General features: G+C 46.4%; 3 protein-coding genes across 6 annotated transcripts in view; all 3 read right to left on the bottom strand.

Annotated features, from left to right (window-relative positions):
* LOC125979924 (BOLA class I histocompatibility antigen, alpha chain BL3-6) overlaps positions 1-9758 on the bottom strand; it is a 16048-nt gene extending 6290 nt beyond the window's left edge. For both annotated transcript variants that reach the window (XM_049738817.2, XM_068652745.1), the window contains exon 1: positions 9593-9758. In XM_049738817.2, the coding sequence (XP_049594774.1) occupies positions 9593-9656 (64 nt within the window). In that variant the 5' untranslated portion in view covers positions 9657-9758. The remainder of the gene's footprint in view (positions 1-9592) is intronic.
* LOC125979878 (major histocompatibility complex class I-related gene protein) lies at positions 3709-24102 on the bottom strand. Of its 3 annotated transcripts, none has more exons than XM_049738724.2 (7): positions 23934-24096; positions 5291-5554; positions 4907-5185; positions 4469-4777; positions 4282-4398; positions 4192-4209; positions 3709-4114 (listed from the first exon to the last, which is right to left on the bottom strand). In XM_049738724.2, the coding sequence occupies exons 1-7, from the start codon at positions 23995-23997 to the stop codon at positions 4086-4088; spliced, it is 1080 nt and encodes a 359-aa protein (XP_049594681.1). In that variant the 5' UTR covers positions 23998-24096; the 3' UTR covers positions 3709-4085. The 3 variants fall into 3 exon arrangements, with proteins under 3 accessions (XP_049594681.1, XP_049594676.1, XP_068508842.1); XM_049738719.2 differs by lacking the exons at positions 3709-4114; positions 4192-4209; positions 4282-4398; ... (1 more) ...; positions 4907-5185; positions 5291-5554 and adding exons at positions 17983-18389; positions 18467-18484; positions 18557-18673; ... (1 more) ...; positions 19174-19452; positions 19558-19821 and having other exon boundaries at positions 23934-24102; XM_068652741.1 differs by lacking the exons at positions 3709-4114; positions 4192-4209; positions 4282-4398; ... (1 more) ...; positions 4907-5185; positions 5291-5554 and adding exons at positions 17983-18389; positions 18467-18484; positions 18557-18670; ... (1 more) ...; positions 19174-19452; positions 19558-19821 and having other exon boundaries at positions 23934-24102.
* On the bottom strand, positions 11567-16262 carry LOC137840856 (uncharacterized). The gene is made up of 2 exons (XM_068652763.1): positions 15817-16262; positions 11567-12258 (listed from the first exon to the last, which is right to left on the bottom strand). Exons 1-2 carry the CDS (start codon positions 15838-15840, stop codon positions 11638-11640), a joined length of 645 nt encoding a protein of 214 aa, XP_068508864.1. The 5' UTR covers positions 15841-16262; the 3' UTR covers positions 11567-11637.

Raw genomic sequence — 24102 nt, 5'->3', positions numbered from 1 at the left:
CAGCCGACCCCCGATAGCTCCTTCCACTCAGCTGACGAGTTTATGAAATTTTTTGCTCAAAAGATTGAGTCCATTAGGGACGAGATCAAGAATACCATGCCGATCGCTCCCCCGGTTACTAGCGCTGTGTATCATGCAATAACCCTCTCAAATTTTAAAAGCGTGTCCCTTGAAATGCTTACAAAATTGGTTAGTGCGGCTAAACAAACAACATGTTTACTCGACCCGCTTCCAGCCAAACTACTTCAAGAATTATTTCCAATTTTAGGAGCGTCCGTCTTAAATATAATCAATATATCTGTCTCCTCTGGGATAGTGCCAACAGCCTTTAAAACCGCTACCATTAAACCGTTACTTAAGCGAGCAAATCTTGACCCGGACTGTCTCAGTAATTATAGGCCAGTTTCAAACCTCCCATTCATCGCAAAACTTCTTGAAAAAGTAGTAGCGCAGCAGCTTATTGATTACATGGTCGCCAATAATCGATATGCCTCTTTTCAGTCTGGTTTTAGAGCTAATCATTCCACAGAGACAGCACTTGCTAAAGTGACTAACGATCTCCTCATAGCTATGGATTCAAACACTTCATCTGTATTGTTACTACTCGATCTTAGTGCTGTCTTCGACACTGTAGACGTCGATATTTTATGAGGGCGTCTTAAAAGTTGTGTTGGTATCTCAGGGTCAGCACTAGGCTGGTTCTATTCCTATCTATCAGACAGGACGCACCGAGTCAATACGTCAATACGTCCTCTGAGCTCTATAATGTTACGCGCGGTGTCCCACAGGGATCGGTACTCGGACCGATTTTATTTCATATTTATATGATTCCGCTTGGGAACATACTACGCCAATATAATATTAGTTTTCAACGCTACGCCGATGACACCCAATTATATATGCCGTTATCGATGACAGATCCGCGGGATCGTCGTAATATCGAGGCGTGCCTTTCGGCGATCAAGCAACGGATGTCTCTCGACTTCCTTCGTCTTAACCCGGATAATACTGAGATGTTGATAATTGGTCCAACTCGTTATCAACACTTATTTAAGGAAACCACTATAACTATAGATAACCGTACTATCACTCTGCGCGATACTGTAACTAATCTCGGGGTGATATTTGACCAAATGCTCTCCTTTCAAAAGCACATTAAGAATATAACCAGAATTGCGTTTTTTCACCTTCGTAATATTGCTAAGATTCGTCCGATTCTCTCGACCGGGGATACGGAAACTATTATACATGCGCAGCCCACAAGGACTACGAGGAAGCAAACAAGGAAGTAAGGAAAAGTGCCAAACGGGACAAGAAAAACTACATTGAGGCGCTGGCTAAAGAAGCACAGGAAGCAGCAGCAGCACAAAACAATCTCAAGGAACTTTACATGACCACCAGGAAAGTAGCTGGGAAGTTCAGACAGAACAACACACAAATCCGGAATAAAGAGGAACGACTCCTCACCACCAAGGAGGAACAACACCTGTATTCCACTTTTTTGGCCGGTTGAGTCATTTTTTAGTTGTCATCAAAAACCATACAAACTGGCAAATGGTCACTGATGTCGCTGACTAATAACCCACTTATTGTGCTGTTTATAATGTCATTTGTGAATATATTATCAATAAGAGTGGCACAGTGAGAAGTTATTCTGGTTGGTCTCATGATTTTCGGATACAAGTTCATGCTAGTTGTCAGTTGCTCATGGAAACCAGATGTGTCTGGGGCCAATGAGTCTACGTTCATGGACCAAGGCCCAAACAATCCCGCACCAACCTGACCCGGTCACACTAGTGAGATATACATTGCATGATACCAGAATAAAAATGTACCACACATTCCAATCTGTTGTTAACTACCATTGACATATCACCCTGACGTTTAATGTCTTTTCCACATAGAGCGCAACTCCTCCTCCACCTTTGTTTGGTCCATCTATGTGTATAAAGTCATATCCCTCCAGCTCTTTTACTGTGTTGATCCATGTTTCCATTATTGCAATCATGTTGAATGGGCGAGTAAAGTGATGAAGATAATCCTTAATGTTTGTGAAGTTGGCATACAGACTCCGACTGTTATATGTAGAATGGACAGTTTGCTATCTTTATTGATTCCATTAAATTCAGTATAGTAACTGCAGTTATTGTTGATTGAGTTGAAGAAGTTGTTATCCGGGTCTATATCGTGTTCCAAATCCAGTGAACTGCGGTCAGTGTATTGAAATGATTGTCGTGTTCACTAATCCTCGGAGTTCTCTTCCTGTTGTCTTCAAGTGTACATGCTTCTTTCGGTGTGTCATGGTTGTGAGTGGAGTTCACCTTACAGTCCTGCAGGATGATCATTGGTATCGGTCCTGCTGTATCCCCTTGGACTGCAGGAAGGTAGCCACCTGTCGCTCCGTGGAGCTAACATCCAGTTCCCCTCCCTCGCCAGCGGCCAATGGCCGGGCGTATGACCGGGCTTTGATGTTGATGGTCACATCGTTAATTCTGGTGTACTGCTCCAGGTCGGCAACCCTGCTTTCCAGGAAGGTGATTCTCTTTTCCTTTTCCTCATTCTGGATGCGGAGAGCTTTAAGCTCCTCAACCAGCTTAAGGAGAGCTTTCTGCTCCAGCCTGACAGCAGAGACTTCTTCAGTGAGGAAGTCCAACGCCTTTTTAATATCATCGACCTCCTCCACCGAAGAGAGGGGAGCCGCTGGTGCCTTCTTCGGACCCATGTTTGGGACGTGCTAGTTGTTTTTAGCGGTGTAGCAGGCAATTACAAGAAGGGAGGGGGGGGGGGGGGGGGGGGCTGTTTGTTGGCTGTGACTTGAAATGCAGAGCAGTTGAACGTATGACAATCGATGATTTATTTGAATGCGTAACTGTTGATGATGAGTCTTTATTCCGAACATATTTCAAACTTAAGAGGAGGGGGGAAATGAATACAAATCAAATACAATTAATAACACTTTAAAGTGCCATATTTAAGTCACTGGAGCTGTATGTGGGTTTAAAAAGCTAAAGGCTTGATTGATTGATTGACACTTTCAACTTATTATCCTGTTTTATTTTTGCTTTTATGTAGCCATCTGGCATTTTTAGTCCTTGTACCCGCTAAACAACATATTTTTGAACATTTTTTTAAACTGGTGGATATTTGGACTTTGCTTGAGTTCCTCACTTACACTGCTCCATAGTTTGACTCAGCGACTCAGCCTGTCATCTATTATAACCCCATGAAATTTGTTTTCCTGCACCCTTTCAATTTCAGTTCCATCGATTTCTATTTCTTTCTCTTTTCAATGAGATAAAGTAGTGTATAAATATATTCCGATGGAAAAAAAATCTATAACGACAGAACAATAAGCTTATATGGACAGCCGTAAGTGTCGGCATTTCGCTTTATATTTATGAATTGAGTTATTTCTTGTCTGGTTTTGTATATATTTTCTCGTGAGGTGTTTGGTTTGCACTTGATGAAGTTTTGCACTTATTATCTTGTTTTATTTTATTATTATGGGGCAGGAACTATAAGATTTTCTTCAACTTGTTCCTTCTCAAGTATGTAAATATGCGTTTACTTGCTCAAGTTGAATTGTCTATTGATCAAAATACACATCAAAAATAAAATAAAAATATCAAAAATAAACTCCACATGGACTTTTCTGTAAATAGAATGTGTTTTGTACGTTTTTTTAGAAGACAACAGAAAAAAGACGTGTTCTTTATCATAACTTTCTTGCTTATCCTTGCTAAATTATATATCCAATACAGTGACCAGAAACCTCATTTCAAACATTTTTATAATGATACTCAAACTTGTATCAAATAGATCAGTAGCTCGCTTAACAAAAAAGCACTTAAAAAAAAAGCAACGTGTGATGCGGATATTACTTGTGGCATGTTGGCTCCCTCTAGCGGTATTTGGAAGAACTAGTGAAGTAAATACAATTAGAATTCACCGCACTTGTAAAACTGTCGCACTTCAATTTGAAATAAGAAACATTTCCAAGTATTTCATACAGTTGGAATGTGATGATTCAATCAAGCGTGGCACCCAAGAAAAGAAGACATCCCTTCAACCTTAGTGGGGTTCATTCAATCCTTCTCAGAAGATGAGGTGCTGGCTGAGGGAGCATAAAAGAAAATACGTTCAAGGCATTGGCATTTTTTCAAAACAGCAAGCCGAAAACGTCTCACTTACAAGCTGGAGCGTAATTGGCTGAAATGGAAGAGAAGCGAGAGGAGATTAGGAATCGCCACAAACGGAGCAAACGTTTGTGTCGTCGTTCACCTTGTTGGCTTTTGGGACGCTTGGCCAGGAACACCCCCACCGCCACTGCCACCGCCACCAGAGCCAGGACCCCCAGCGGGACAGCGATGGCCACCGCCTTCTTCCTGTCTTCCTCTTCTTCACAAGGAAACGAGACACGTGAAAGACTGTCGGCGAGACACCGAGCCGTGTCCGACGCGTGGCTCACCCTGGATGCGCACGTTGCTCAGGATGCTTTTGGCGTACAGCTTGGTGACCATCTCATCTCGGACGCCATCCAGTTTGAACACGCATTCGTAGCGGCCCTCCGCGGCGGGCGTCAGCTCCACTTTCAGGTCGGCCGTGGTCTGGAAGGTTCCGTCGTGGTTGGGGAGGGTCTCCCCCATCTCCACGTCCTCGTGGATCTGCTCGCCGTCCTTCCTCCAAAAGAGGTCCGACGTCCTGGGGTAGAAACCCGTGGCGTGGCAGGTGATTGGAGAGGAAGGCGTCTTCTGCAGGAGAGACACCCTGGGAAGCTCTGCGCGCAAAGATGGAGAGAAGAGTGGAGGATGTGCATGGAGGAAAAGAAACAACTTGAAAGAGCGTCAAAGATGGACATTGTGTGTGAGCTCGAAAGACGCAGAGAAGGCGTGAGAGGACAATGTACCGGTTCTGGTCAGGAAGTCCCTCCCGTTGCTCACGTGCTTCTTCAACCACAAAGGACACTCCTCAGTGAAGTAATTCTTAGCGTATTGATTTAACCCGTCGTCTTGGTCCCACTTGAGTTTGGTGATGAAAGCTTGCGGATGTGCTGCGATCCAGCTCATCGTCTTCAGCTCAAATGATATGAAGTCTTCTCCATCGTAACTGTAGTGCATCCAACCATCAACCTCCCCAGTCTCATCATTCCATTCACAGCCGTACATCCACTGAAACATGTGAACACCTGAAAGGATGGCGCACAAGATTCAGCGAGGACGATGATCAGAGAGAAGCCAGCAGTGACAAAAAAAGTGTCATTTGACGAGCAGAAGGTTGGACGTAAACAAACCTCCAGTTTGGTTGAAGCGCTTTTTAGCGATTTCAATGTTGACTTTGAAGACATGCTCAGCCTGAATACTGCCCGCCGTCTGTCTCTCCCAGTAGTGCGGATCATCTTCTGTGATTTTGTCCATCCAGTCTTGTTTCGCTTTTGCTTTCCTGTGGTTGCTGTCAAAGTGCAGAATCTGAACGCCGTCAACATACCCGGCCAGCCAGTACTCTGGTAGCTTTGCAACTTGAGAGCCCGTCTTGAAATAATTCAGCGTGTGAATGACTGGAAGACAAACACAAAAAAGACACACATGATCAAATCAATCTTCATATTTTCAATGATTCTGCCTGCAGATGGAACTTTGCAGCACTTGAAATTGGAAATGTCATGTTTCTGGAAACGCGTTCTTCCGCACAAACTTGTCAAACTTGAATTTGACAACCTGCCTATGTTTTTTTTCTTTCAGTTGTTAATAAGTTCGATTTTAGTGTGACGCCCCAAGCGAGATATTCGATGCCCCTCAGCAGTGACTGACATCCACTGAGGAACGAAATCGAATGACGTAACTTTTGCCAACCTTCTTAATTTCATCCATCCATCCATCTTCTTCCGCTTATCCGGGGTCGGGTCGCGGGGGCAGCAGCTTTAGGAGGGACTCCCAGACTTCCCTCTCCCCAGCCACTTCATCCAGCTCATCCCGGGGGATCCCAAGGCGTTCCCAGGCCAGCTGAGAGACATAGTCTCTCCAGCGCGTCCTGGGTCGTCCCCGGGGTCTCCTACCGGTGGGACATGCCCGGAACACCTCCCCAGGGAGGCGTCCAGGAGGCATCCTGATAAGATGCCCGAGCCACCTCATCTGGCTCCTCAACGTGGAGGAGTAGCGACTCTACTCCGAGTCTCTCCCGGATGACCGAGCTTCTCACCCTATCTCTAAGGGAGAGCCCTGACATCCTGCGGAGAAAACTCATTTCGGCCGCTTGTATCCGAGATCTCGTTCTTTCGGTCACGACCCATAGCTCGTGACCATAGGTGAGGGTAGGAGCGTAAATCGACCGGTAAATTGAGAGCTTTGCCTTTTGGCTCAGCTCTCTCTTCACCACAACGGACCGGTACAGGGTCCGCATTACTGCCGACGCTGCACCGATCCGCCTGTCGATCTCACGCTCCATCCTCCCCTCACTCGTGAACAAGACTCCGAGATACTTGAACTCCTCCACTTGGGGCAGGATCTCATCCCCGATCCGGAGAGGGCATTCCACCCTTTTCCGATCGAGGACCATGGACTCGGATTTGGAGGTGCTGACCCTCATCCCGACCGCTTCACACTCGGCTGCGAACCGTTCCAGCGAGAGCTGGAGATCACGGCCTGAAGAAGCCAACAGCACCACGTCATCTGCAAAAAGCAGGGACGCGATGCTGAGGTCCCCAAACCGGACCCCCTCAACGCCTCGGCTGCGCCTAGAAACTCTGTCCATAAAAATTATGAACAGAATCGGTGACAAAGGGCAGCCTTGGCGGAGTCCAACCCTCACTGGGAACGAATCCGACTTACTGCCGGAAATGCGGACCGGACTCTGGCATCGGTGATACAGGGACCGAACCGCCCTTATCAGTTGGCTCGGCACCCCGTACTCCCGAAGCACCCTCCACAGAACCTCCCGAGGGACACGGTCGAACGCCTTCTCCAAGTCCACAAAACACATGTGGACTGGTTGGGCGAACTCCCATGCACCCTCGAGGATCCTGCCGAGGGTGTAGAGCTGGTCCACTGTTCCACGGCCAGGACGAAAGCCACACTGCTCCTCCTGAATCCGAGGTTCGACCTCCCGACGGACCCTCCTCTCCAGCACCCCTGAATAGACCTTACCAGGGAGGCTGAGGAGTGTGATTCCCCTGTAATTGGAACACACCCTCCGGTCCCCCTTCTTAAAGAGGGGAACCACCACCCCAGTCTGCCAATCCAGAGGCACTGTCCCCGATGTCCACGCAACGTTGTAGAGGCGTGTCAGCCATGACAGCCCCACAACATCCAGAGCCTTTAGGAACTCTGGGCGGATCTCATCCACCCCCGGGGCCTTGCCACCAAGGAGTTTTTTAACTACCTCAGTGACTTCGAGCCCAGAGATTGGAGAATCCGCCTCAGAGTCTCCAGGCCCTGCTTCCTCAATGGAAGGCGTGTAGGTGGAATTGAGGAGGTCTTCGAAGTATTCTCCCCACCGACTCACGACGTCCCGAGTCGAGGTCAGCAGCACGCCATCCCCACTGTAAACAGTGTTGACGTTGCACTGCTTCCCCCTCCTGAGACGCCGGATGGCGGACCAGAATTTCCTCGAAGCCGTCCGAAAGTCATTCTCCATGGCCTCACCGAACTCCTCCCACGCCCGGGTTTTTGCCTCAGCAACCGCCGAAGCCGCGTTCCGCTTGGCCATCCGGTACCTGTCAGCTGCCTCCGGAGTCCCGCAGGCCAAAACGGCCCGATAGGACTCCTTCTTCAGCTCGACGGCATCCCTTACCGCCGGTGTCCACCAGCGGGTTCGGGGATTGCCGCCACGACAGGCACCGACGACCTTACGGCCACAGCTCCGGTCGGCCGCCTCAACAATGGAGGCGCGGAACATGGTCCACTCAGACTCAATGTCCCCCGCCTCCCCCGGGACGTGGGAAAAGCTCTGCCGGAGGTGGGAGTTGAAGCTCTTCCTGACAGGAGATTCTGCCAGACGTTCCCAGCAGACCCTCACAGAGCGTTTGGGTCTGCCAGGTCGGACAGGCATCTTCCCCCACCGTCGGAGCCAACCCACCACCAGGTGGTGATCAGTTGACAGCTCCGCCCCTCTCTTCACCCGAGTGTCCAAAACATGCGGCCGCAAATCCGATGACACGACTACAAAGTCGATCATCGAACCGCGGCCTAGGGTGTCCTGGTGCCAAGTGCACACATGGACACCCTTATGCTTGAACATGGTGTTCATTATTGAAAATCCATGTCGCGCACAGAAGTCCAACAATAGAACACCGCTCGGGTTCAGATCGGGGGGGCCGTTCCTCCCAATCACGCCCTTCCAGGTCTCACTGTCATTGCCCACGTGAGCATTGAAGTCACCCAGTAGAACGATGGAGTCCCCAGAAGGAGCGCTCTCCAGCACTTCCTCCAGGGACCCCAAGAAGGGTGGGTACTCTGAGCTGCTGTTTGGTGCATAGACACAAACAACAGTCAGGACCCGTCCCCCCACCCGAAGGCGGAGGGAGGCTACCCTCTCGTTCACCGGGGTGAACCCCAATGTGCAGGCTCCCAGCCGGGGGGCAATAAGTATACCCGCACCTGCTCGACGCCTCTCACCGTGGGCAACTCCAGAGTGGAAGAGAGTCCAGCCCCTCTCGAGAGGGCTTGTACCGGAACTCAAACTGTGCGTGGAGGCTAGTCCGACTATATCTAGTCGGAATTTTTCTGCCTCGCACACCAGCTCGGGCTCCTTTCCAGCCAGAGAGGTGACATTCCATGTCCCAAGAGCCAGCTTCTGCAGCCGGGGATCAGACCGCCAAGGTCCCTGCCTTTGGCTGCCGCCCAGCACACATTGCACCCGACCCCTTTGGCCCCTCCCACAGGTGGTGAGCCCATGGGAAGGGGGACCCACGTTTCCTTTTCGGGCTATGCCCGGCCGGGCCCCATGGGCGAAGGCCCGGCCACCGGACGCTCGCCTTCTTAATTTGTAAAAAAAAAAAAAAAAAAATCCACTAATAATATGAGGCAATTCTATTGTTCAGACAAGTGAAACACTTTTAGATGTTACCTGCTGACAGTTTCGATTGTGTCTCCCGTCTTCCTCACAGTCGCAACTGTCAGCAGGTAACATCTACATAAATGTCACTTGTCTGAACAAAAGAACTGCCTTATATAATTTACGGAGACATGATGACTCTTATCGAAATAACAATGTAAGGAGGCTATACAATGTTTTTTTCTGAAAGATTAGACACAATTTTATTGCCATGACTGTGAAATGTTAATTATTAATTGCAAAGACTCCCCTGTACAACATTTCATTCTTGTGCCTCGGCTTTTCCATATTTCATCGATTGCATGTTTATGCTGGGGCACAACACTTTGATTTGTGCCATTTTCAAGTTTTCCAACTTTATTACATTTATAATAATAGCAATGTATTCCCGTATGACTGTGACAAAACGGGCGTTCAGGTGAAAGAACTTAAAATAACGACGCAACAGACGAGTGGCGAAAACGAAAGCAATAAACAATGACTGCGTCACTATCAAATCAACAGCGTCAATCTTTAGGATAAGAAACCGAAAAGTCCAACTTACCAGGCGTCACGCTGTATATTTGCACAGCCAAAACAAAGAATGCAAGTAAATTCATTGTAAACATCAAGTTGTTTTTCGATTTCCGTCAAGCAGGGTATTCGGTCAAAGTTGCGACGCGGAAAAACTGAGAATCGCAGGACGCGTTTCCTCTACATCCCTCTTAAGCCAATCGGAGTTCAGCCTGACAATGACGTCACTCAGTATGTTAATAAACTGGGCGTGGGGATGGCTGAGTGTCTTGGTACACTCGACTGTCTTGTGTGCGTGTGCGTGCGTGCGCGTCTTGAATATATATATATATATATATATATATATATATATATATATATATATATATATATATATATTGTACCAAGACACTCAGCCATCCCCACGCCCAGTGGTTTATTTATAAATAAACTGGTGGTTTATTTATATATAAATATATATATATAAATAAACCACTAGTTGAAACAGCGCCGCCCCCTGGTGGGCTGCGTAACTACAACGTAAATTAAGTTTGGCTTTCCGTGAAATCACGTGACCGTCGAGGGCTTTTATCATTGAAAATATCCGTAAACCCAGCTTGATTGCTGAACTTTGGTCAACTTTGCCGCCATATTGCATGTGGAATAGTGGAGCGCTGGGTGAAAGATTCAACTTTGGCCAGTTTTGTTACAAATCACTGATTGCCTCCTCTGTTCTCACTTTTTAATTTGCCAAAAATAAATTAATAAAAATAAAACAGTTAAAAATTGACAAGGTTAGGGTTTCAAAGTAATGTTTCAAACTAGGGTTAAGGTTTTTAACCAGGGTTTCAAACTAGGGTTCAAACTAACTTTAAACCCTACTTTGAAACCCTGACCCTAGTATGAAACCCTAATTTGAAACCCAAACCCTAATATGAAGCCCTACTTTGAAACCCTAATTCTAGTTTTAAAACCTCCTTTGAAACCCTAAACCTAGTTTTAAAACCCTACTTTAAAACCCTAACCCTAGTTTTAAACCCTAGCTTTAAACCTTACTTTGAAACCCTGTTCCTAGTATGAAACCCTACTTTGAAAACCTAAATCTAGTTTGAAACCCTAGTTTAAAACCGTAACCTTAGTTAGAAACCCTAGTTGAAAACACTAACCCTAGTTTGAAACCATACTTAACGAACTTGTTCAGTTCTTAGTTCAGGGACAAATCCTCAAAGCAAAGTCATCATGACATCACAAATGACAAAAACATCACCTTGTTCCTGTTTTTTGATTGAAAAAACGACCATGTACAGAACAGCTTTTTGTTAGTTACAAAAAAAATTACCACGTTTTGTGATGATGTACAATATACGTACATCCTATGACAGAACCACTTGTGACCAAAAGATGGCGTCAGTCTGCGTCTCAAACTGGAGGGCGCTACCGAATTCATTGACCACATACAATAAAAATCTATAAAGCAATGAAATGCCAATGACTTTTTTTTATTGTTCCCAGCATATTTCAAAAAGACCTCTACCACAAAATAAATAATTCTAATGAAAACCCCAATTTTAAACTCTAAATGTAAGTTAAAACGCTACTTTGAAAGCCTGAATTCAAAACTCCAACCCGAGTTCGAAAATCTAATTTGAAACCATAACCCCATTTTAAAACCCTACTTTGAAGTCCTAATTTTAGTCTCAAACCTTAAGCCTACTATAAAACCCTACTCAGAAACTAGTTTGAAAATCCTCACTTATCTCTTACCTTTAAAAATGAAGCATCAGAAATATATTATTTCTAATCAAGCCATTTTTATTACTCTTCATTTAGTTAGTTCAGTCACGATAGCTGCTTTGCGAAAATTGCACCAAAAAATAACTGTGAAATCAGTGGATCAGTTGACAGCCAGTGTTACTCATTGAGATTAAATAAATAAATATGCAAATGAACATAGAACGTGTCCCCCCCCCCCCCCCCCCCCTTAAAAAAGGAAATAACACAAGTGAAAGTAAAGAGGCCCCGTGTCATAATCCTGTAGTTTCCACGGGTACTTGGGCCAAAAAAAAGACCACCACGCCCTTTTTTTTTTTTTTTACCTTAAAGAGTGGTGGGATTATTGTCCGCACTCAGAATCCAATCATTTTCCTCCAGGAAGTTAGACAGCGACAGCTCTTCCGGGTACAGCTCCACCAAAGGTGTGTTTAAAGGGAAAAATCCATCTGGAGCGTTGGGCGGAACGGGAATCGAACACGGCAGGGACTCGAGCGTTATCTGACTCGGCTTTGAGGTCCCATCGCCGCTGGTCTGCGCCGATATTAAAGCGTTCTCGTATTTATGCGGGTCGAGCGGCGGCGCTCCTGGATCTTCAATGGGAAACATTTCAGATGTGACTGAGAGGATGTCTTCGGGCTGAAGCGTGGAGAAGGTGGACGAGGGCAATTCTATGTGGGCGTCGTTGCTAAACAGCGAATGAGGAGCGTGTGTAAACAGGGAGGAAGGGACTAAATCAGATGAGAGCATTGGATGAGGGTTTTCACCAAGCTCCGCTTTGGAGGTGACAGACGTGGAAGTCTGGAGGGCGTCCACCTGCACGGAACCTCGGAGGACACAAAAGGGCCGGTGGCGCTCCAGGGCGCTGTTGTAGTAACGGATCTCTTTTTTTAACGCTTTGATTTCCTTTTCCAGGGCGGAATTCAAAGCTTCCAGAGTCAGGAGCTCCTAAGAGAGGGGAGAAAAAACAACAACAGATGTTCGCTATGATCAGCTGAAAGCGTGTAGAAATAAAATCCAAAAACGCATTCAAGCACAGACACAATCCTACTGTTAAGCGTGAGAATGGCGACCCCAAGTGGACAAAAATTATATCTGCATATGCGTCACTGGTATTACGTACAGTGTACATTGTACACCAAGCTTTAATATATAAATATTTGGTTGTTAAAGTATTTGGGGGGGATTACTACACTCTTACAAAAATGTCATGTTGGGGTTTTGGGTGAAATTTGAGGATGAAACTACGCACCACAACTTTTGAATGTCAACTTCTCTAAGTTAGTGTTTCCCAACCACATTGGTGTGCCGTGAGAGATGTTCAGCTGTGCCGTGGGAAATTGTCTAATATCAATTACAGATCAGGAGAGCCAAACCACTGGTCACATGACCTGGTCAGCCACTTCCTAATGGCACACGCGTGGCTAATTGGCGAGATTTCATGTTGTGGTGCGTCGGCACACATTCAGTTTAGATCTGTGCTGCCGGGTGCTTTTGATAATAGCGACGCTTTAACTACCTTGGTGCGGTGACTTTGATTTTATTGTGGCAATATTTATGGAGCTAGTCTAAAACACAAAATCCGGTCATGTTGATTTTTATTACAATATTTATGGCACTAGTCCAAAACAGTAAACCTGTCATATTGATTCTTTTGAATTGTGATAGTGTGCCTCGAGATTTTTTTTTGTCAATGAAAAGGTGTGAGGTGGATGAAAAAAAGGTTGGGTGCTCTAAGTGGACGATTGCACTACCCGGTACATGTTGTTCTTTTCTTTGACTAAATAAGACAAACTTGGCATAAGTACACGGTGCAAGCTAGTGCTCAAAAAGGATTGTGTCCCAACAATTTTTTCAAGACCAATGACCGTGACCTCGCCTAATTTAAGTCAGGCCTCTGTACCAAGAATAATACTAGTAAATAAATAAATATTTTGCAGACATCACTCATCAGGAAATAATTAATAAATGAATATTATGAATTTTTTTAGACATCCTTCTCAGTTCCCAGAGTTGGGAATTTAGACTGGATATGGTCCTTGGAGACAGGATTTTAATAGACAGAAATTCCCAGAAATTGCTTCAAATTTTCTAATCCCCCCCCTTATAAAATAATACAGCATTTATAATGCACCTTTATCAGTGAAATCTTTCAAAGGCGCAGTGTTAAAGATATGATTTGAGAGCTTTGCCTTTGTTGAATTTTTTGCAATTTTGGTTTGTTTTAACTTTTAATGGATAGCGGTAGCGGTTTGACATGCCTGCACAACCCACCTGCCTGCCTCCATCCCACCCCCAGCCGGGCTGCTATAAAACCATTTATGAGACCTAGGTACCTTATAATACCCACACAAGTACAACATTTTGTACTACAAGGGTAAAATAAATCACTTATTGCAAATGGGGAATTTTACCCTTGGAAAAATACCTTCTCCAGCCCAAAATATTATCAAAAAATAACTGTCTTGTAAAGGCTCATTCCAACAAGAATAAATGTATAAAATCAATGAAGCACATGTAATTGAAATATGTTGCATTCTGTTTAAGATTGATCTGTTTAAGGTATGGAATTTCTGATGTTTTCTTAAGATTATGTATAATTATTAGATAACAAAGAAATTACTATACTAAACTATAAGAATATATCTATATTTATCATTTATGTGCAAATGTTTTGCTAATACTTATATGCAATCTACTTTACAGATATTAATGTGATGCATTGTATATATTACAGGTGAGCCAGACAGACACACCCAAACTTGTAAATAGAAAAGTACAAGCCAACATCAGGAAAAAGACCAAAACCAAGACTCAAGGTACTAATGTTACATAATGTTATGGACTTTTATTATTAATATTTGCAATTTGTTTTCCAATACTATTTCACCGGTATTTATTTTGTCTATTTCCTTGAAACATTATATGTAAAGTACAGTAATTTTAATGTTTCTGCGTCAAAAGAGGTTTCTGAATCGGATAAAATGATGCTAATATTGCCGCTAGAGACGGACGGAGCTGTCGCTATCATCCGCCATGTTGTTTGGGTTTGTTGAGATCCGGATGCACAATTTGTGACGTCACAGTCATGGCGCCACCCGTGTGGCTGCGTGCGGAACCCGATCGATAAACTGGCATTTCATTTTAGCTTTATTCTTAGTAATCGATGTCCATTTTTAATTTCCAATGCGGCAAATGTGTTCTCTTTATACATTCTATCAAATTCCGTTCTAATTGGAAGAAGAAGAAAAAAAGATGTCTCTGGGACTTTAAGGATAATTTATTGCTGTCCAACCATACCTTTAATTTGCTTAAGTCATTATTTATTAGTCTTGTTAAGGTGTGTAAATCACTACCAGAACAAAAAATATTTGTGTCATCAGCAAACAAAACCATCTTCAAAATATGTGACGCCTTGCATCTATCATTTATATATAACATACAAAGTTTAGGGCCCAACACTGACCCCGGAGGGACGCCACAGGTAATGTCCAAACACGTTGAACAAGCGTCACCCAACTTCGCAAACTGCTGCCTTTTTGTTGAATAGCTCTTGATCCACTCTAATGGTTTCCCCCTGACGCCATAGGGACGTAATTTATTGAAGAATATTTCATGATTTATTGCATCAAATGCCTTTCTTAGATCTATGAATATCCCAGCTGTATATTGTTTTAGGTCTATTGCGTTAGTGATTTCCTCCACTGAGTCAATTAGTGCCAGTGATGTTACTCTGTTGGATCTAAATCCATAATGACTTTCAGTGAGTAATTTATATTCATCTATGAATTTGTCCAGTCGGTCATTGAAACGTTTTTCCAGTATTTTAGAAAATTGCGATAGTAATGATGAATCACTCACTCGTTTTACAACAGTCATATCAATGTCATCACAGTCTTTGGATGTCTTGTTTGTGCATTGGGAAAGGATCTTTATCATTTCTTTCTCATCCGCTGCTTTGAGGAACATTGCGCTCAGATTCCTGTCTATTAAACTATTCCACTGCTCTTCAGATGTTACTGGATCTGGAATGTGTTTGGCCAGATCAGGTCCCACACTTACAAAGAATTTATTAAAGTTGTTAGCCACTTCTCAGTGTTATTGATAATAAAATATTTAGGATAATTAATTTTTGAGAGCCATTTTTTTTGACAGTATTCATTATATTCCATATTTCTTTGGTGTTATTTTTATGATCATTTAATATTTTCTGATAGTATTCTTTTCTAGCAGCTCTTTTAATATGAGTTAGTTTATTCTTATATTGTTTGTATTTATTTTCTGACTCTTTAGTTCTTTGTCTTATAAATTCTTTCTTTTCTTATTGTTGATTGAGTTGAAGAAGTTGTTATCCGGGTCTATATCGTGTTCCAAATCCAGTGAACTGCGGTCAGTGTATTGAAATGATTGTCGTGTTCACTAATCCTCGGAGTTCTCTTCCTGTTGTCTTCAAGTGTACATGCTTGACTTCTTTCGGTGTGTGTCATGGTTGTGAGTGGAGTTCACCTTACAGTCCTGCAGGATGATCATTGGTATCGGTCCTGCTGTATCCCCTTGGACTGCAGGAAAGTAGCCACCTGTCGCTCCGTGGAGCTAACATCCAGTTCGCCGGGCTCCCCTCCCTCGCCAGCGGCCAATGGCCGGGCGTATGACCGGGCTTTGATGTTGATGATCACATCGTTAATTCTGGTGTACTGCTCCAGGTCGGCAACCCTGCTTTCCAGGAAGGTGATTCTCTTTTCCTTTTCCTCATTCTGGATGCGGAGAGCTTTAACCTCCTCAACCAGCTTAAGGAGAGCTTTCTGCTCCAGCCTGACAGCAGAGACTTCTTCAGTGAGGAAGTCCAACGCCTTTTTAATATCATCGACCTCCTCCACCGAAGAGAGGGGAGCCGCTGGTGCCTTCTTCGGACCCATGTTTGGGACGTGCTAGCTATTTTTAGCGGTGTAGCAGGCAATTCGGTTCAAGATGGCGGCGCGTGCACACGCAGCGGCCACTCTCTGTCCCGTTCGGTGTTTTGTGAGTGTTTACTGAGTGTTTGTCCGGCAGTTTTGTATATGTTCGTCTCGTGTGATACGTCGTGCTACTAGTGCGGCGGGCATGTTCTGCTCAACATCGGCAGAAGTGGGTTTTATGGCGTTCTGGACTTTGGTGCGGAGAGATTAAGGGCGCTCGGACTGGTTCGTCATGGAGCGACGCCGGACTGGCCTGCTCTTCCTCCCCCGGTAGGACTGCGTCGTGAGCTCGGACTGCTCCGTCCTGGAGCATTGTTGAGATGCGTCGGCAGCGGGTCTGCGAGGCAGCGGAAGAGGGGCCAGCGCGGAGACGTCGGGCCAGACTTGCGGCCAACCCAGCTCGCCCAGCCGTGCCTTCCATTCTCCTGGCGTACGTTCGTTGGCGGGACGACAAGATGGGTTGCGTTCGCCTGATAGGATCCACGAACCGGACAGTGCGTGCCTGCTGTGTGCTCGTGTTCACAGTGGCCTGGTTGACTGTCATCTTTCCGGACTCTGCTGTGCATCGGGAGCGGCTAGCGTGCTATCACTCTTATTGTTCATCTTCTTGTTTTATTTTTCCTGTGCTGTTTACTTGTATGTCCGTTGTGAACTCTGGCTTGTCACTCTGGGATAGTGAGAAACGTAATTTCGATCTCTTTGTGTGTCTTGACATGCGGAGGAATTGACAATAAAGGAGACTTTGACTTTGACTTTGAATTACAAGAAGGAAGGGGGGGGGGGCTGTTTGTTGGCTGTGACTTGAAATGCAGAGCAGTTGAACGTATGACAATCGATGATTTATTTGAATGCGTAACTGTTGATGATGAGTCTTTATTCCGAACATATTTCAAACTTAAGAGGAGGGGGGAAATGAATACAAATCAAATACAATTAATAACACTTTAAAGTGCCATATTTAAGTCACTGGAGCTGTATGTGGGTTTAAAAAGCAAAAGGCTTGATTGATTGATTGATTGATTGATTGGTTAATTGACACTTTCAACTTATTATCCTGTTTTATTTTTGCTTTTATGTAGCCATCTGGCATTTTTAGTCCTTGTACCCGCTAAACAACATATTTTTGAACATTTTTTTAAACTGGTGGATATTTGGACTTTGCTTGAGTTCCTCACTTAGATTGCTCCATAGTTTGACTCAGCGACTCAGCCTGTCATCTATTATAACCCCATGAAATTTGTTTTCCTGCACCCTTTCAATTTCAGTTCCATCGATTTCTATTTCTTTCTCTTTTCAATGAGATAAAGTAGTGTATAAATATATTCCGATGGAAAAAAATCTATAACGACAGAACAATAAGATTATACGGACAGCCGTAAGTGTCGGCATTTCGCTTTATATTTATGAATTGAGTTATTTCTTGTCTGGTTTTGTATATATTTTCTCATGAGGTGTTTGGTTTGCACTTGATGAAGTTTTGCACTTATTACGTTGTTTTATTTTATTATTATGGGGCAGGAACTATAAGATTTTCTTCAACTTGTTCCTTCTCAAGTATGTAAATATGCGTTTACTTGCTAAAGTTGAATTGTCTATTGATCAAAATACACATCAAAAGTAAAATAAAAATATCAAAAATAAACTCCACATGGACTTTTCTGTAAATAGGAATGTGTTTTGTATGGTTTTTTTTAGAAGACAACAGAAAAAAGACGTGTTCTTTATCATAACTTTCTTGCTTATCCTTGCTAAATTATATATCCAATACAGTGACCAGAAACCTCATTTCAAACATTTTTATAATGATACTCAAACTTGTATCAAATAGATCAGTAGCTCGCTTAACAAAAAAGCACTTAAAAAAAAAAGCAACGTGTGATGCGGATATTACTTGTGGCATGTTGGCTCCCTCTAGCGGTATTTGGAAGAACTAGTGAAGTAAATATAATTAGAATTCACCGCACTTGTAAAACTGTCGCACTTCAATTTGAAATAAGAAACATTTCCAAGTATTTCATACAGTTGGAATGTGATGATTCAATCAAGCGTGGCACCCAAGAAAAGAAGACATCCCTTCAACCTTAGTGGGGTTCATTCAATCCTTCTCAGAAGATGAGGTGCTGGCTGAGGGAGCATAAAAGAAAATACGTTCAAGGCATTGGCATTTTTTCAAAACAGCAAGCGGAAAACGTCTCACTTACAAGCTGGAGCGTAATTGGCTGAAATGGAAGAGAAGCGAGAGGAGATTAGGAATCGCCACAAACGGAGCAAACGTTTGTGTCGTCGTTCACCTTGTTGGCTTTTGGGACGCTTGGCCAGGAACACCCCCACCGCCACCGCCATCGCCACCAGAGCCAGGACCCCCAGCGGGACAGCGATGGCCACCGCCTTCTTCCTGTCTTCCTCTTCTTCACAAGGAAACGAGACACGTGAAAGACTGTCGGCGAGACACCGAGCCGTGTCCGACGCGTGGCTCACCCTGGATGCGCACGTTGCTCAGGATGCTTTTGGCGTACAGCTTGGTGACCATCTCCTCCCGGACGCCATCCAGTTTGAACACGCATTCGTAGCGGCCCTCCGCGGCGGGCGTCAGCTCCACTTTCAGGTCGGCCGTGGTCTGGAAGGTTCCGTCGTGGTTGGGGAGGGTCTCCCCCATCTCCACGTCCTCGTGGATCTGCTCGCCGTCCTTCCTCCAAAAGAGGTCCGACGTCCTGGGGTAGAAACCCGTGGCGTGGCAGGTGATTGGAGAGGAAGGCGTCTTCTGCAGGAGAGACACCCTGGGAAGCTCTGCGCGCAAAGATGGAGAGAAGAGTGGAGGATGTGCATGGAGGAAAAGAAACAACTTGAAAGAGCGTCAAAGATGGACATTGCTTGAAAGACGCAGAGAAGGCGTGAGAGGACAATGTACCGGTTCTGGTCAGGAAGTCCCTCCCGTTGCTCACGTGCTTTTTCAACTCAGAAGGACACACCTCAGTGAAGTAATTCTTATTGTGTTGATTTAACCCGTCGTTTTGGTCCCACTTGAGTTTGGTGATGAAAGCTTGCGGATGTGCTGCGATCCAGCTCATCGTCTTCAGCTCAAATGATATGAAGTCTTCTCCATCGTAACTGTAGTGCTGCCAACCATCAACCTCCCCAGTCTCATCATTCCATTCACAGCCCTCCATCACCTGAAGCATGTGAACACCTGAAAGGATGGCGCACAAGATTCAGCGAGGACGATGATCAGAGAGAAGCCAGCAGTGACAAAAAAAGTGTCATTTGACGAGCAGAAGGTTGGACGTAAACAAACCTCCAGTTTGGTTGAAGCGCTTTTTAGCGATTTCAATGTTGACTTTGAAGTACTGCTCAGCACGAATACTTATCGCTGTCTCTGTCTCCCAGTAGTGCGGATCACCTTCTGTGATTTTGTCCATCCAGTCTTGTTTCGCTTTTGCTTTCCTGTGGTTGCTGTCAAAGTGCACAATCTGAACGCCGTCAACATACCCGGCGTACCAGTACTCTGGTAGCTTTGCAACTTGAGAGGCCGTATCGAAATAATTGAGCGTGTGAATGACTGGAAGACAAACACAAAAATGACACACATGATCAAATCAATCTTCATATTTTCAATGATTCTGCCTGCAGATGGAACTTTGCAGCACTTGAAATTGGAAATGTCATGTTTCTGGAAACGCGTTCTTCCGCACAAACTTGTCAAACTTGAATTTGACAACCTGCCTATGTTTTTTTTCTTTCAGTTGTTAATAAGTTCGATTTTAGTGTGACGCCCCAAGCGAGATATTCGATGCCCCTCAGCAGTGACTGACATCCACTGAGGAACGAAATCGAATGACGTAACTTTTGCCAACCTTCTTAATTTCATCCATCCATCCATCTTCTTCCGCTTATCCGGGGTCGGGTCGCGGGGGCAGCAGCTTTAGGAGGGACTCCCAGACTTCCCTCTCCCCAGCCACTTCATCCAGCTCATCCCGGGGGATCCCAAGGCGTTCCCAGGCCAGCTGAGAGACATAGTCTCTCCAGCGCGTCCTGGGTCGTCCCCGGGCTCTCCTACCGGTGGGACATGCCCGGAACACCTCCCCAGGGAGGCGTCCAGGAGGCATCCTGATAAGATGCCCGAGCCACCTCATCTGGCTCCTCTCAACGTGGAGGAGTAGCGACTCTACTCCGAGTCTCTCCCGGATGACCGAGCTTCTCACCCTATCTCTAAGGGAGAGCCCGGACATCCTGCGGAGAAAACTCATTTCGGCCGCTTGTATCCGAGATCTCGTTCTTTCGGTCACGACCCATAGCTCGTGACCATAGGTGAGGGTAGGAGCGTAAATCGACCGGTAAATTGAGAGCTTTGCCTTTTGGCTCAGCTCTCTCTTCACCACAACGGACCGGTACAGGGTCCGCATTACTGCCGACGCTGCACCGATCCGCCTGTCGATCTCACGCTCCATCCTCCCCTCACTCGTGAACAAGACTCCGAGATACTTGAACTCCTCCACTTGGGGCAGGATCTCATCCCCGATCCGGAGAGGGCATTCCACCCTTTTCCGATCGAGGACCGTGGACTCGGATTTGGAGGTGCTGACCCTCATCCCGACCGCTTCACGCTCGGCTGCGAACCGTTCCAGCGAGAGCTGGAGATCACGGCCTGAAGAAGCCAACAGCACCACGTCATCTGCAAAAAGCAGGGACGCGATGCTGAGGTCCCCAAACCGGACCCCCTCAACGCCTCGGCTGCGCCTAGAAATTCTGTCCATAAAAATTATGAACAGAATCGGTGACAAAGGGCAGCCTTGGCGGAGTCCAACCCTCACTGGGAACGAATCCGACTTACTGCCGGAAATGCGGACCGGACTCTGGCATCGGTGATACAGGGACCGAACCGCCCTTATCAGTTGGCTCGGCACCCCGTACTCCCGAAGCACCCTCCACAGAACCTCCCGAGGGACACGGTCGAACGCCTTCTCCAAGTCCACAAAACACATGTGGACTGGTTGGGCGAACTCCCATGCACCCTCGAGGATCCTGCCGAGGGTGTAGAGCTGGTCCACTGTTCCACGGCCAGGACGAAAGCCACACTGCTCCTCCTGAATCCGAGGTTCGACCTCCCGACGGACCCTCCTCTCCAGCACCCCTGAATAGACCCTACCAGGGAGGCTGAGGAGTGTGATTCCCCTGTAATTGGAACACACCCTCCGGTCCCCCTTCTTAAAGAGGGGAACCACCACCCCAGTCTGCCAATCCAGAGGCACTGTCCCCGATGTCCACGCAACGTTGTAGAGGCGTGTCAGCCATGACAGCCCCACAACATCCAGAGCCTTTAGGAACTCTGGGCGGATCTCATCCACCCCCGGGGCCTTGCCACCGAGGAGTTTTTTTAACTACCTCAGTGACTTCTCTGGGCAGATCTCATCCACCCCCGGGGCCTTGCCACCGAGGAGTTTTTTTAACTACCTCAGTGACTTCGACCCCAGAGATTGGAGAATCCGCCTCAGAGTCTCCAGGCCCTGCTTCCTCAATGGAAGGCGTGTAGGTGGAATTGAGGAGGTCTTCGAAGTATTCTCCCCACCGACTCACGACGTCCCGAGTCGAGGTCAGCAGCACGCCATCCCCACTGTAAACAGTGTTGACGTTGCACTGCTTCCCCCTCCTGAGACGCCGGATGGTGGACCAGAATTTCCTCGAAGCCGTCCGAAAGTCATTCTCCATCGCCTCACCGAACTCCTCCCACGCCCGGGTTTTTGCCTCAGCAACCGCCGAAGCCGCGTTCCGCTTGGCCATCCGGTACCTGTCAGCTGCCTCCGGAGTCCCGCAGGCCAAAACGGCCCGATAGGACTCCTTCTTCAGCTCGACGGCATCCCTTACCGCCGGTGTCCACCAGCGGGTTCGGGGATTGCCGCCACGACAGGCACCAACGACCTTACGGCCACAGCTCCGGTCGGCCGCCTCAACAATGGAGGCGCGGAACATGGTCCACTCAGACTCAATGTCCCCCGCCTCCCCCGGGACGTGGGAAAAGCTCTGCCGGAGGTGGGAGTTGAAACTCTTCCTGACAGGAGATTCTGCCAGACGTTCCCAGCAGACCCTCACAGAGCGTTTGGGTCTGCCAGGTCGGACCGGCATCTTCCCCCACCATCGGAGCCAACCCACCACCAGGTGGTGATCAGTTGACAGCTCCGCCCCTCTCTTCACCCGAGTGTCCAAAACATGCGGCCGCAAATCCGATGACACGGCTACAAAGTCGATCATCGAACTGCGGCCTAGGGTGTCCTGGTGCCAAGTGCACACATGGACACCCTTATGCTTGAACATGGTGTTCATTATTGAAAATCCATGTCGCGCACAGAAGTCCAACAATAGAACACCGCTCGGGTTCAGATCGGGGGGGCCGTTCCTCCCAATCACGCCCTTCCAGGTCTCACTGTCATTGCCCACGTGAGCATTGAAGTCACCCAGCAGAACGATGGAGTCCCCAGAAGGAGCGCTCTCCAGCACTTCCTCCAGGGACCCCAAGAAGGGTGGGTACTCTGAGCTGCTGTTTGGTGCATAGACACAAACAACAGTCAGGACCCGTCCCCCCACCCGAAGGCGGAGGGAGGCTACCCTCTCGTTCACCGGGGTGAACCCCAATGTGCAGGCGCCCAGCCGGGGGGCAATAAGTATACCCGCACCTGCTCGACGCCTCTCACCGTGGGCAACTCCAGAGTGGAAGAGAGTCCAGCCCCTCTCGAGAGGGCTTGTACCGGAACCCAAACTGTGCGTGGAGGCTAGTCCGACTATATCTAGTCGGAATTTTTCTGCCTCGCACACCAGCTCGGGCTCCTTTCCAGCCAGAGAGGTGACATTCCATGTCCCAAGAGCCAGCTTCTGCAGCCGGGGATCAGACCGCCAAGGTCCCTGCCTTTGGCTGCCGCCCAGCACACATTGCACCCGACCCCTTTGGCCCCTCCCACAGGTGGTGAGCCCATGGGAAGGGGGACCCACGTTTCCTTTTCGGGCTATGCCCGGCCGGGCCCCATGGGCGAAGGCCCGGCCACCAGACGCTCGCCTTCTTAATTTGTAAGAAAAAAAAAAAAAATCCACTAATAATATGAGGCAATTCTATTGTTCAGACAAGTGAAACACTTTTAGATGTTACCTGCTGACAGTTTCGATTGTGTCTCCCGTCTTCCTCACAGTCGCAACTGTCAGCAGGTAACATCTACATAAATGTCACTTGTCTGAACAAAAGAACTGCCTTATATAATTTACGGAGACATGATGACTCTTATCGAAATAATAATGTAAGGAGGCTATACGATGTTTTTTTTCTGAAATATTAGACGCAATTTTATTGCCATGACTGTGAAATGTTAATTATTAATTGCAAAGACTCCCCTGTACAACATTTCATTCTTGTGCGTAGGCTTTTCCATATTTCATCGATTGCATTATTATGCTGGGGCACAACACTTTGATTTGTGCCATTTTCAAGTTTTCCAACTTTATTAGATTTATAATAATAGCAATGTATTCCCGTATGACTGTGACAAAACGGGCGTTCAGGTGAAAAAACTTAAAATAACGACGCAACAGACGAGTGGCGAAAACGAAAGCAATAAACAATAATGACTGCGTCACTTCAGAATCAACAGCGTCAATCTTTAGGATAAGAAACCGAAAAGTCCAACTTACCAGGCGTCACGCTGTATATTTGCACAGCCAAAACAAAGAATGCAAGTATATTCATTGTAAACATCAAGTTGTTTATCGATTTTCGTCAAGCAGGGTATTCGGTCAAAGTTGCGACTCGTCGTCCGAGAGGCGAACGCGGAACAACAGCGAAGCGCAGGACGCGTTTCCA

Source organism: Syngnathus scovelli, chromosome 1, assembly GCF_024217435.2.
Source record: "Syngnathus scovelli strain Florida chromosome 1, RoL_Ssco_1.2, whole genome shotgun sequence".
NCBI classification, from domain to species: Eukaryota; Metazoa; Chordata; class Actinopteri; order Syngnathiformes; family Syngnathidae; genus Syngnathus; species Syngnathus scovelli.
This window is presented reverse-complemented; position numbering and strand designations above follow the sequence as displayed.

Coding starts and splice junctions, on each gene's coding strand:
- LOC125979878 (XM_049738719.2), bottom strand. CDS start 23,997: ATGTTTACAATGAATATACTTGCATTCTTTGTTTTGGCTGTGCAAATA. Junction 19,053..19,173: donor GGACTTCCTGACCAGAACCG/GTACATTGTCCT, acceptor CTTTGCGCGCAG/AGCTTCCCAGGGTGTCTCTC. Junction 18,674..18,743: donor GAGCAACGTGCGCATCCAGG/GTGAGCCACGCG, acceptor TTCCTTGTGAAG/AAGAGGAAGACAGGAAGAAG.
- LOC137840856 (XM_068652763.1), bottom strand. CDS start 15,840: ATGATCATCCTGCAGGACTGTAAG. Junction 12,259..15,816: donor TCATCCTGCAGGACTGTAAG/GTGAACTCCACT, acceptor CCCCTCTCTTAG/GAGCTCCTGACTCTGGAAGC.